The 13,765-nt window shown below is 41.3% G+C and overlaps 1 protein-coding gene across 1 annotated transcript in view; it reads right to left on the bottom strand.

The window, feature by feature from the left end:
* Positions 1 to 6,183, bottom strand: part of LOC108788172 (rod cGMP-specific 3',5'-cyclic phosphodiesterase subunit beta-like) — a gene marked incomplete at its 5' end in the record, with an annotated part of 59,535 nt that extends 53,352 nt beyond the window's left edge. Inside the window, one exon of the mRNA XM_018557897.1 lies at positions 5,692 to 6,183. Coding sequence (XP_018413399.1) covers positions 5,692 to 6,183 — 492 coding nt within the window. The remainder of the gene's footprint in view (positions 1 to 5,691) is intronic.
* Between the last annotated feature and the right edge of the window lie 7,582 nt (positions 6,184 to 13,765).

Raw genomic sequence — 13,765 nt, 5'->3', positions numbered from 1 at the left:
GACCCTGCGCTTCACTGAGAGCACCCGCCCACCCCCCCGGGCTTGCGGACTCACCGTAAATCATCACCGCCCGCCGTCTGCACACGCCGTCCACTCTCCAGGCCGACGTCCGCGTCATCCCATCCATGGGGTCACTCGGGGTGCCGCTCTCTGCGAATCTGCCGCTCCAGGCAAACGCCTTGTTTGCCTCGCGGCAGATACGCCCCTGGGTACCATAGGTTTCCTTTTTTCCCAGTGTCTGAACAGAGCAATGGGGGAACGAAAAAGAAGAGTATGTGCTGCTGAGGAGGCTAAAAGTAAAATGAGTCTATTGCTTTGCCTTATGCGGGTTTTAGGCTTGTTACTATGGGGGTTTTCTAATGTGTCAACCTCCCTATAAAAGTCAAGTTTCCCATCAACTGTTTGTCAGTAAGTGTTAGAGTTGGAGTAGATACCCAGATACCATTTTCTGTCCAGAAGGCAATCCCTGCCCTGGATGTGTTGCTGGAACACTTGGCCAGCAGAAGGGTCCACATGACCACAGCGAGGTCATCCAGCAATCATTGGCAGGGATGCTACATCTCTTTTACAATGCACTGGGTAAATGAGACATGTGGTTTACACAATGCGGTCTTCAAGAAATTGTAGAAAAAATATGCATGTGGTGTTGAGCATATCATTTCTTTTTTAATCTTTTAATCTACAAAATATCAACTGTATATTTTTTTGTCCTTTAAAAGAAATGGGGATGTGGCTTAGCGATGAGAACCACAAGAAACTGTAAAAATTATATACAGTACATGCTGGCTGTAGCATATTATTTCTCTTTCAATTTAAAATTTAAACTTTACTTTTTTTTTGATCTTCCAAAACTAAATGAGGTATGTGGTTTAGACACAGAGCTCTACAAGTATTAGTAAAATACTATTTATTGTGTATATTTGGCTTGAACAGCTGCATGGGTAGTGTCAGTTTTGAAAATGTAGCCCATTCCAACTGTTGCAGATGCTTTTTATGTAATCTGTACATTTCTTCTCTATTTCTTCCCTTTTTCTGTCACATATAAACACTTAAATGTGTATTTTTAAAATAGAAAGCTGCATGCCATGTGGCCTACTGCAACTGCTTCAATGCTTACTATAGAGTCTGTACAAATAGTTTTTGTCTTAGAAATGGTACACTCTACTGTAAATTGTATTTCACAATAAAACCTGCCTCATCTCTCCCTCTTACATTGTGGCCTAGTAATCCGCTTACATGATGTGCAGCAAGTCTGTGAAATATTTCTGGCTGTTGATATAATTAAACCCATCTCTCCTCTCTCCCTCTTACATTGTGGCCAAGTAAAAATGCTTGCATAATGTGCAGTGAATGTGTATAATATTTATGGCTGCTGTCTCTGACATAATCCACTTTATTTTTTAATTCTATTTAATTTATTTATCACGCTTACACTGCAGCCCAATCAAACTGCTTACATACTCTCCAGCCACATACTCTCTTTGCCACTGTTTGGAAAATGGTATGAAGTTGATGACTTTAGTTTTATGGTTTTGGAAGGTTAAACCTATCAATAGCTTTTAGATCTGTTGTGTCTGCTACTTACACTACTCAATTCTGGCTTATTACTGGTAGCTACAAACCAGGCGTCACCGCAAAAACGACCTAAAAGGACTTCTGGTTGAGTCAGATTATGGTGTGGATGCTTTATCTAAGCCAAGGAATAATGTAGAAATAAAGAAAACAAATTACACATGCAAATTATGTGATGTCATATATGATGTTGCTGTCGCTGTCCATGAGAATTTTATTGTTCCGTTACACTGCATAGAGCTTGAAGGTATCCTAAAGGATTGGTGTTTTTCCCATGTCACTGAAAGCTGCATAAAACAGAGGACTCTTTCGCTGAACAGTATTACCTAAAATAGTTTGGATTGGTGTATGCCCCCCCATGACAGTACCAATCTTCCAATGCCCTTTGTTTGACAATCCCTTATCTATTTGCCTTGAAAATGGACAGAACTGATTTTCAAGATCCGCACTCCATTGGGGTTCAGATTTAAGTTTGCAGTTTCCTGAATTTACAATGAATTTGGCAAATGGCCCACAAATGGAACCCAAGCACATTCGCTCATCACTTATATGAAGTCTAGGCATCTAAAATTTTACATGGTCTGCTCCCCATTAGTGAGGAGTGAATCGAGCAAAGTTCAGTTTGTTGGACATTCAACAAACACTTGAAAAAATATATCAAGCCCAAACATAGTTGCAAACCTCATCCAAGTATATGGTTACAGAGTCTTTTTTCTGACCCTTTTCAAGGCCAAATTTCAAACTTTTTTTTTTAAAGGCCATTGAGATCTGGACACTGCCATGGTGAACATGCACTAATGAGACAAATAAAAAAAAGGGCAACATTAACAATACAAGAATCCTTTAAATAATACGTTCGGGGAATGCCTTCAACCTGCATTTGAAGATGCACACCAGTATGATGTACTCCTGCATAACAGACATAACAAAAAGTCTTGCACTGCTGAATAACAGTTCTCATTGGCCTTGTTCTGTTTTTAAACAAAGCAGCCAGGGGATCCCAGGTCACATCTTTGACCAAATATAGTCATGACCATATAATGTCAATGATGTCACCCAGGATTCTCGGCTGCTCTGTTTACATTAGTGCAGCAGCCGTGGAACTGCCATTTAGTATGCAAGGGCACCATCGGTGGGTCGCCATGCAGCACTCATCATGATTGACACTGGATTTACTTCACTGGAGGATCTGATTGACTTAGAATTTACATCAGTGATATTGTTTTTTATTTATTTATTTTCTTTGTAAATAAGTAACAAGATATACTATGTACCCCTTACTTATTCATGTAAGGGGGGAGGGTGTATATTTGAGGGCCCCCTAATTCTAAAGGGGACCAATAAATTCCCCACCACAGACCTCCTCATCCACTGGGCCAGGGATGTGGGGATGAGGCCTTCCTCCCCATCAACATGGGGATGAGGTGCCTTGCAAGGGGGAGGGGGAGGGCTTTTTGGAAACAATGTGTACTGTGCCTTTGGGAGAAAAGACAATATGGAGTCCCCCTAAAAATCTATACCAGACCCTTAAAATTATCCAGGAGTCCTTACCCCTACGCAAGCTATGATTCCAGCAACTCATAGCTTAAACTGGGTTTCCTTTTTTCCCAGTGTCTGAACAGAGCAATGGGGGAACGAAAAAGAAGAGTATGTGCTGCTGAGGAGGGTAGAAGTAAAATGAGTCTGTTGCTTTGCCTTATGTAGGTTTTAGGCTTAAATTAATAAATAACTTTAATTCCTTGATTAATCGTTAATTTTTTTGATCAATTCAAATTCTTTTGATCGGTACTCATCTCTCCGCCGCCTTCCGGGTCTTCCGGGAGTTGCGTCGGAGATCCGGTGACGTCACGGACATCGACGTCACCGGGCTCCTCACCCTTCCCCAAGTGGCTCCGAAGGGAAGGGGGGAGGAGTCCAGTGACGTAGATGTCTGTGGCGTCACCGGACTCCTCCCCTTCCCTCGTTAGGTTTTGAACGTATAGTAATCTATGACAGGTATGGGAACTAAGGCTGTTTATCTCAACCTCATTGCTTTATAGAAAAAAGCCAACAGTGTCAGATCTACCGGGTAATATAATTGCAACAGTTGTGTTTTGTTCAATAACTTTGTACTTATGATGCACTTTTTATCGCACTGGTGAGATATTGTGATCTAGGTGCTTATAATTATGTGGCAAGGCAAAACGGAATGGAAATTAGTCTTTAGTGTATACAACAGCATTGTTCCTATTGAAAGTTGGTTTGTATTCAAAAATATATTTTCCTGCAACTGCACTTCCTATTTATAAATGGCTTCTTTAGCACATTTACCCATCACCTAGAAAATTCTCTGCACAAAAGTTATTAAAATGTCTTTCATGCAGAAAGGTTAATTAAGTCCTTCTTTATGTGGTTTGGGCTGGTGTTCTATCGATAGTCCCAACTTATCGAGTTCTGGGACCGACTGACTTCCGGTTTCCTTAGAACTACGAGGTTTGCCCAAGAAAGGTCTTCTGCACGAGCGCCAGCCGCGGCATTGCCCTATTCACATAGACCACAGCAATAAAGTAATAAAATGAACTAGGATCACAGTAATCCAGCACGTTATTTATCTCACGAGCCCCACTCAATATGGCCGCCGCTTGAGTGGGGCAACTCAGATGAATAACGTGTTGGTTTACTGTGATCCTAGTTCATTTTATTACTTAATTGCTGTGGTATATGTGTATAGAGCAATGCCGCGGATGACGCTCGTGCAGAAGAACTTTTTTGTGCAAACCTCATAGTTGTAACGAAAGCGGAAGTCAGGCGTTCCCAGAACTCGATAAGTTCGAACTTTCGATCGATTACCGTTGATCTGTCGACACCTATCGAGTTCTGCGACCGCCTGACTTCCGGTTTCGTGACAACTAAGAGGTTTGCCCAAGAAACTTGTTCTGCATTGTCCTATGCACATACAGCACAGCAATGAAGTAATAAAATGAACTAGGATCACACTAATCCAGCACGTTATTATTCTGAGTTGCCCCACTCAAGCGGCGGCCATATTGAGTGGGGCAAGTGAGATTAATAACGTGCTGGATTAGTGTGATCCTAGTTCATTTTATTACTTCATTGCTGTGCTGTATGTTTATAGGCCAATTTAGCTGGATCTGTATGTGCGTTATAATGAAATCGAAATTAATCGATTTAAAAAAACTTTGATTAATCGAACACGAAGTGGCATTCTAGCTAAATAATTTTTTGGATTTTGAGTAGGTTGATGAAGATTTAGAATAAATGTTAATGTGTTGGTTGTAAATGTTAGTGTTGGTAATTGAACTGTCACAAGTCAGGGCTAGGCTAGGCAAGGCTAACAAAGGTGTTGGATATAGACGCTTGTGAACAAGGCCTGAATGCACCTTCTCCACCTTTCTTATAAAACCTACAGTACATGTAAGTTGCCTAGTCACTGTTTAACTCACTCCAAGACACTCGTGAATTCGTGGGAGCTAGTTTTTACTCAAAGTTTTAAGGAGTCTACAAAATTCATTATACTATAATCAGCAATGTACTAGGTTTGTCCGTTTCACAACCATTACTGCAACCAAGCCCTGTTCCCTTATTTACAAATTGGCAGCATGCATGTTAGTGCATGTGCAGCAAATGAAATACGAAAAACTGTATAGTACAGACCTTATTGGACTTGATACATTTTAAAATACATAGCCCAACTACTGTCTTTCTATTGGAATCTATATACAACGAAGTCATGCTTTTTGCGGTATTATATTCTTGCTCTTTCTATATAGAAAACATAGGGCTCAATTGACTAAAATATAATGATCAAAATGGCAAATGCTTTATAGTAAATTGAGCCTAGAGCCTACATGTAACAGCCAAAGTGCGTCTGCATATCTGTCTTACTGCCCTTTATGAAATTTAGAAGTGAACTAAATGTTTATATTTAGAATAATTTGAAATTAAATTAAATGTGGCACATGTTCAAATGAAGATTAGCTGATTAGGTATTTATATGTAAGCTAAATGTTCAAATATAAATGTGTATTGACACATCTGTATGTGTGGGTGGGCGTATGTGTGTGTGTAAATGCACAAACACTTTCACAAATACAACTTACAGACTAGAGGTCAACATACCTCAGCCACATCCTTAATGTTAATGGTCTTCTTTGTATGTGCAACATGTCCTACAATTCCAATATCCAAAGGAAACACAATTTCACTATCAGGTGGTACAAGGCACTCCTCTAGTTTACTATTCTCGTTGACATTAAAAAGTCTTGTAGCTAACTCCGGAGTTCCGTTTCTTTGCCTGTACATAAAAAGACTACAGCGATCTGCATGAATTAGAGTGCTGATTCTCCTTAGAGTCTTGAAAACAACCTTCTCCATGTTTATGCTTTCTTGCATGTCCTTAATAAGTTCAAACAGAATTTCACTTTCTTCCACCTGAACAAGCTCTCGAAAAGTCGCAAAATCCACAACGAGTTCTTTGCGGCCGAAGGCAGTCGATATCGTCTCTGGTTTGAGTTTCTTTTGAAAATATTTTTCGGTGAATTTGGGGTTGTTTTCTAGAAAGGCCAATACGTCCTCCTTTTTCAGACTCATGTTGAACGTTTTCAGTTTAAGTCAAATCAGTAATCAGATTGGGGAAATTGTCCTGCTAACAATATAAGAAATATTGATTTACTTTATGAAGTCCAGCCTGGAGCTCGGCGGTTATCATCAGAATGAGTCAACTGTGTAATAATCTCTCTGTGATCAGCAAAGCGTATTCTTAATAATGCTGAAGGTGAGTCCCTAGGAGGACAGAGCTGCTCAATCAAACCAGATCAGGTGACTCACCCTAAATCTTTCAGTTATCCCCTGTCATTTCCTATAACATGCTATAGATATGTATTTTTATGGTTTACACGTTAAATGTGTATAATTGAGCTTTATTGTCTTACACATTCATGTAGTCAATTGTTTGTTGTTTACTATCCATACAGATGGATTCATTAGATGTGTCTGTGCTATGCATCTTAAAACAAGCTTCTTAGGATTTAATTAAACAGGCACTCAGGATGGTATTATCTGAAGCTGGCATGTGACCAATGTATTATTTGCGTTTACTCACATGCATTTTACATATTAGCCTGTATATTGTAATGACTTGTAAAAAGCATTCCAAAACATAGTTAGAACTTATACAGTAAAAGGTATAGGTATAAAAGTTGGTAGAACAAAATCTTAACAACTATCATTGTCAATGTCAATGTCCATATAATGAGTGGTCAGAAATAAATATACATTTTAATAGGGCTGTTACTGATTAAAATTTTCGTGTTCAATTAATCGAAATTTTTTTTAATCGATTAATTTCGATTAATTATAACGCACATACAGATCCAACTACATTGGCCTGTACACATACAGCACAGCAATGAAGCAATGAACTAGGATCACACTAATCCAGCACGTTATTAATCTCACGAGCCCCACTCAATATGGCCGCCGCTTGAGTGGGGCAACTCAGAATAATAACGTGCTGGATAAGTGTGATCCCAGTTCATTTTATTACATCATTGCTGTGCTGTATGTGTATAGGCCAATGCCTTGGCTGACGCTCGTGCAGAACAAGTTTCTTGGGCAAACCTCTTAGTTGTAACGAAACCGGAAGTCAGGCGGTCGCAGAACTCGATAAGTGTAGACAGATCACCGGTGATCGATCGAAAGTTCAAACTTATTGAGTTCTGGGACCGCCTGACTTCCGCTTTTGTTACAACTAAGAGGTTTGCACAAAAAAGTTCTTCTGCACGAGCGCCATCCGCGGCATTGCTCTATACACATATACCACAGCAGTGAAGTAATAAAATTAACTAGGATCACAGTAATCCAGCACGTTATTCATCTGAGTTGCCCCACTCAAGCGACAGCCATATTGAGTGGGGCATCTGAGATAAATAACGTGCTGGATTACTGTGATCCTAGTTCATTTTATTACTTTATTGCTGTGGTCTATGTGAATAGGGCAATGCCGCGGCTGGTGCTTGTGCAGAACTTTCTTGGGCAAACCTCGTAGTTCTAAGGAAACCGGAAGTCAGGCGGTCCCAGAACTCGATAAGTTGGGACTATCGATAGAACACCGTCCCAACCCTCATAATGAAGGACTTAATTAACCTTTCTGCTTGAAAGACATTTTAATAACTTTTGTGCAGAGAATTTTCTAGGTGATGGGTAAATGTGCTAAAGAAGCCATTTATAAATAAGAAGTGCAGTTGCAGGAAAATATATTTTTGAATGCAAACCAACTTTCAATAGGAACAGTGCTGTTGCATACACTAAAGACTAATTTCCATTCCGTTTTGCCTTGCCACAGAATTACAAGCACCTAGATCACAATATCTCACCAGTGCAATGAAAAGTGCATCATAAGTACAAAGTTATTGAACAAAACATAACTGTTGCAATTATATTACCCGGTAGATCTGACACTATGTTGGCTTTTTTCTATAAAGCAATGAGGTTGAGATAAACAGCCTTAGTTCCCATACCTGTCATAGATTACTATACGTTCAAAACCTAACACGGGGAAGGGGGAGGAGTCCAGTGACGTCACGGACATCAACGTCACAGGACTCCTCCCCCCTTCCCTTCGTTAGCCGACAGAGCCACTTGGGGAAGGTGGGAGGAGCCCGGTGACGTCGATGTCCATGACGTCACCGGATCTCCGACGGAACTCCCGGAAGCCGGCCGAGAGGTGAGTACCGATCAAAATAATTTTAATCGATCCAAAAAATTAACGATTAATCGAGGAATTAATCGTTAATTTCCGCAGCCCTACATTTTAATGCTACTTGTGGTTTCATCTTGTACACAAGAGCTTTCATAAAGATTTCGTTTTTTTTTCTTTTTTAAATGTGAGCAAGCTATGTGGTTTGCAAATGTTAAATGTTTTTAAAGTATACAGGTGAAACTCGAATAATTAGAATATCGTGCAAAAGTAATTTCAGTAAGTGCTGCAAAAGGGGCCCAAACCAAGTACTGAGTACATATGCATGCTTGTACTTTTCAGAGGTCCGATATTGTTCTATGTACAATCCTTGTTTTATTGATTGCATGTAATAATCTACTTTTTTGAGGTTGTGGATTTGGGGTTCTTGGGGTTTTAATGAGCTGTAAGCCATATTCATCACAATTATGACAAATCACGGCTTGAATTATCTTGCTTTGCATGTAATGAGTCTATCTCATATATTAGTTTCACCTTTTAAGTTGCATTAGTGAAATAAATGAACTTTGCACGATATTCTAATTATTCGAGTTTCACCTGTAGCTACAGCCAACACTTTTTTCTTTGAGCTTTTGTATAAAGTAGCCCATGTAGTTCGTTTCAATAGAAAAGCTACAGTAGTTTAAATTGTTGAAAAAAGGTAATACTGGTTAAGCTGCAGACCAATCAGGGTGCTGATACTGACCGGTGTCAACCGCCAAAAGTGTCTACAATGGGCACATAGGCATTAGAACTGTACAATAGAGCAATGGAAGAAGGTGGCCTGGTCTGGTGAATCAGGTTTTTCATTACATCATGTGGATGGCCAGGCTCGTGTGTGTCGCTTACTTGGGGAAGAGATGGCACCAGGATGCACTATGTGCTGGGAAATCTTGGGTTCTGCCATTAATGTGGATGCTTCTTTGACACGTGCCACCTACCTAAACATTGTTACATCCCTTCATAGAAACTGTTTTCAGCAGGATAATGTACCTTGTACACTGTAAAAATGGTTCAAGAATGATTCGTGGAACACAAGAACAAATTTGAGGTATTGACTTAAGATTCTCCAGATCTCAATCCAATCGAGTATCTGTGGCATGTGCTGGAAAAACAATTCTGATCCATGGAGGCTCCTCCTCGCAACTTACAGGACTTAAAGGATCTGCTACTGATGACTTGGTGCCAAATACCATAGCATACCTTCAGAGGTCTAGTGGAGTCCATGCCTTGATGCGGCAAAAGGAGGACATACTAAATATTAGGCGAGTAGTCATGATTTTATGGCTGATCATATACAGTGGGTATAGAAAAGAATCTTTAAAATAATCAAATGTTGTTGCTTTACAGCCTTTAATCTTTTGGGATATGTCTCTACTAACTTTGCACATCTAGACTTTGCAATATTTGCTCACTCTTCTTTGTAGAACTGCTCAAGTTCAGTTACATTTTGATGGTGACCATTTGTGGACTGCAGAGTTCAAGTTATTCCACAGATTTTCAATGGGGTTTAAGTACTATAAGAAAAGGGTGAACCAACAAAGCTTAAATGGGAAACAGTAAAGTGGTATGGAAATGTAGGGAAAGTAGTCAGGAAATGGAGAAAAAAACCTAAGGAGGGTAGGTAAAGGAAGGGGAGGGGAAAAGAAGGACAGAGATGTGTGCACCCCCTTCCCTGGTCCTCCCAAGAGGAAAAAGGGGGAAGCCTCTTTGATGCTCTTCAAAATGTGTGTGTGCGTGAGTGGAGGGTAGTTAAGACTTGTTATTCTGAGTAGAGGCGGCTCTCTAATTAGGCAAATTAGGCGGTCGCCTAAGGCCTTGCGTTCACAAGGGCCTCGCGGCCGCCTAATATGCCTAACACGTTACCTCAGTCAGTTTTGAAGTGACAGGGCACCTTAAAGCTGGTGTGCGCAGACAGCATTAGGAGCCCTGTATCACGTACCTGAGGATGAGACCGGAAGACAGGGAGGCGTCTCATGCTACTAGTGTCCTGCGACCCCTGGATTTGGGAACAGGAGGACGCAGGGCAACGAGGAGCACGAGTGCCATGGATTGGAGACAGACACCGTGCAGGAGATTTCATGTAGAGAGGTCAGCAGGCCAAGGGTTAAACCGGGCGGGCAGCGTAGGAACAGACTCAGGAGCCAGAAGTCGTAGTCGAGGAAGCCAAAAGGTCAGATCCAGCCGGGCAGAGAAGCACAAAATCAACAGACAAGAGCAAATCCAGGAGGCTCCCCCCTGCTCCATCCACATCTGCCCCCTGCTCCATACACATCTGTCCTGCTCCATCCTCTACATCTGCCCCTGCTCCGTCCTCCACATCAGCCCCCTTGCTCTGCCCTCCACATCTGCCCTGCTCCATCCTCCACATCTGCCTTGCTCCGTCCTCCACATCTGCCCCTGCTCTGTCCTCCACATCTGCCCCTGCTCTGTCCTATCCATCTTTCCCCTTGCTCTGTCCTCCACATCTGCCCTGCGCCATCCTCCACATCTGACCCGGTCCATCCTCCACATCTGATCCGGTCCATCCTCCACATCTGATCCGGTCCATCCTCCACATCTGATCCGGTCCAGCCTCCACATCTGATCCGGTCCAGCCTCCACATCTGCCCCTGCTCCATCATCCACATCTGCCCCTGCTCCATCCTCCATATGGGGGCCAGTTAGATCCAGTCCCAGGCCCCCATCCCTCTCCCCCGAGCGGAAGGAGGAGGGGGGGGGCCTGAGAAAAAATCTGGCACAGGGCCCATTTTTCTTTAGGTTCGCCACTTAGAGGACGGGGTGCACTTTGGCATCCTTGCCCTAGATGCCAGAGGACACACTTCAGTAGAAACTGTCCACAAACGTTTACAAAATATTGATGCCATATATAGCGAATGTCAACGTTAACAGAAAGAGTTAAAGAGCTGAAAGCCATCAATTCTGCGCATTGTTGTGAAAGTTAATAATAATTATTCCACAAGCAGTGATAGTATAATGTAGAAAGACTGGGGCATCACATAGGAACACTGAAAAGATATCAATTAGAGCATCACCATTGTATGAGAATTCCCAAGCAGCTAAAGATTCATCAGTGCAGATTTAAAAGCATTATCTTAGCTGAAGTTGCTGTTGCTGGCCTCAGTGACCTAGGCAGCATTTGAGGTGATTGTGAGGGCATTTATGAGAAAAGCCTTAGCTGTGTTCTTTAGGGAGGTATATAATAGTTATATTGTGGCCTGTGCATAGAGGATTATTTGAGGATTATTTGACAAGTACTCTGTAGTGCAAAATAAATGCATGTTCAAAGCATACTTCTTTATGGTCTGGGCCTTGTGTTCAGGGCTGGATTTACTCTCCCTGCTGCCCCAAGGCCAGGTTCCTCAATGTGCCCACCATGCAGGCCACATACAAGTGATCTCGGCGACATCGCCTAGATCACTTGTACAAAACAGCGGCAGCTTCCCTGCTGTACATTTAGCACTGCTTGCCCAAAGCAGGGCTAAATGTAGAAAACAACTACCCTCTAGACTTGTGCGCCGTCAAAAAATTTGTTCCGTTTCGTAATATCCATTATTTCGTATTTGGTAATTCGTATCCGAAACTCAATTCGGATTCGTACGAAATACGTATTTTCGTTAGTTTCGGCACATTTTCGTAACTTTACGAACATTCGTTATGATGAAGTTAAAAAGAAAAAATACCTTTGTTAATATTGGAGTCGATGTGGTAGTTGTTTTTTTTTTCCGAAATACGAATTCCGTTAACGGATTCTGTATTCCGAATTCCGTATTTCGGACTTTAAAAAAAACTACCATCAACTCCAATATAAATGTACTTTGCTTTTTATCTTCAATATAATGAATGTTCGTAATGGAACGAAAATACGTCAACGGAATTTCGTATTTCCTGCCTGTATTTGTAATGCAACTCTCAGCAGCAGAAGAGAACCTCTGATTGGTCAACCAAAACAAAATACGAATTCCGTTAAAGGATTCCGTATCCGAATTTCGGACTTTAAAAAGAATACCATCAACTCCAATATAAATGTACTTTGCTTTTTAACTTCAATATATAATGAATGTTTGTAACGGAACAAAAATACGTCAATGGAATTTCGTATTTCCTGCCTGTGTATTGTAATGCAACCCTCAGCAGCAGCGGATCCGTATTTCGGATTAAAAAAAAAATCTTGTCATGTTGTTCAACCTCATTTACAGGGGTAATATTAGTTCCTGTTTCAAAGAAATTCGGATCCGAAATTCGTTAACGGAATTTCGGATATAAATTCGGAAACTGCCATTCGTATGTTTACGAATCTACGAATTTCAGGAAAATCCGTACGAATTTCGATTCATAACGAAACGAATCGCACATGTCTACTACCCGCCCGGTGCCCAGAACTGCATGTCCCAGGCATTAGGAGATAGGAATTCAACACCCCTGCTGCCCCTCTACTCCCTGCTGTCCTGAGGCCGGGCCTCGGTTGGCCTTGTGGGAAATCTTGTGTTAATTGTCTTTTAAGTACACTTACTATGACAAGTCGAAGAAAAAGGTTATGTGAATGTCGGGTGCTATCCCAGCTGCCTTCTAGATTACCCTATATGCCATTATTATTCTATGCTACTTGCTACTACCTGCAATTTTAAAGAAGGAATGTATTAATAAAATACGAAGCCAAGTTTTTTTTTCTTAGTAATTCAAGGGAGAATTATAGGGGTGGATTTACTAAAAGAGTAGAGAGTGTTTACATTGGAAAAGTACACTGTGTGGCCAGATTATTATGACCACCTGACGTTTGTAGGCAAATTAGCTATTATTAGCTATACTTTCGCGCTGAAGTTGGTAGAGGGCCAGACCATTATAAATAGGGAAGCAGGTTGTTTACCACGACAGTATAAGTGATTTTTTCTGAAGATATGGGTAAACAACGCGATTTAGCAGCCTTTGAACGTGGGATGATTGTTGGCGCGGAGCCATGGCGCGAGTAACAGCAAAACAGCAGAATTCGTTAAATGTTCAAGAGCAGCTGTTGTTAAAGTGTTTAAAGACTGGACTGTCAGCTAAAAATCTGGGTTTGAACTGGCTACAGGAACGGGTCCAGAGAGTATCTGTAAATGGCACCTTTTCAGACTGGGCTAGTGTAATGAGCGGTGTGCCTCAAGGATCTGTGCTGGGTCCAATACTGTTCAACCTATTCATTAATGATATCGGGGAGGGAGTAAATAGCCATGTTTCTGTGTTTGCAGACAATACAAAAATAGGGAGGGTACTAGAAACGGATTGTGACAATATAACGTTACAGGAGGGCCTGGATAAAATAGGGGAGTGGGCAATACTATGGCAGATGAGGTTTAATGTCGATAAATGCAAAGTAATGTACTTTGGACATAAAAATAAACAAATAGGCTATACAATCATGGGTATGCCGCTTGGGAAGTCAGAAATAGAAAAAGATTTGGGGGTCATTGTAGACCA

The sequence above is a fragment of the Nanorana parkeri genome, unplaced genomic scaffold, assembly GCF_000935625.1.
Source record: "Nanorana parkeri isolate BGI_ZX_2015 unplaced genomic scaffold, ASM93562v1 scaffold310, whole genome shotgun sequence".
NCBI lineage: Eukaryota > Metazoa > Chordata > Amphibia > Anura > Dicroglossidae > Nanorana > Nanorana parkeri.
This window is presented reverse-complemented; position numbering and strand designations above follow the sequence as displayed.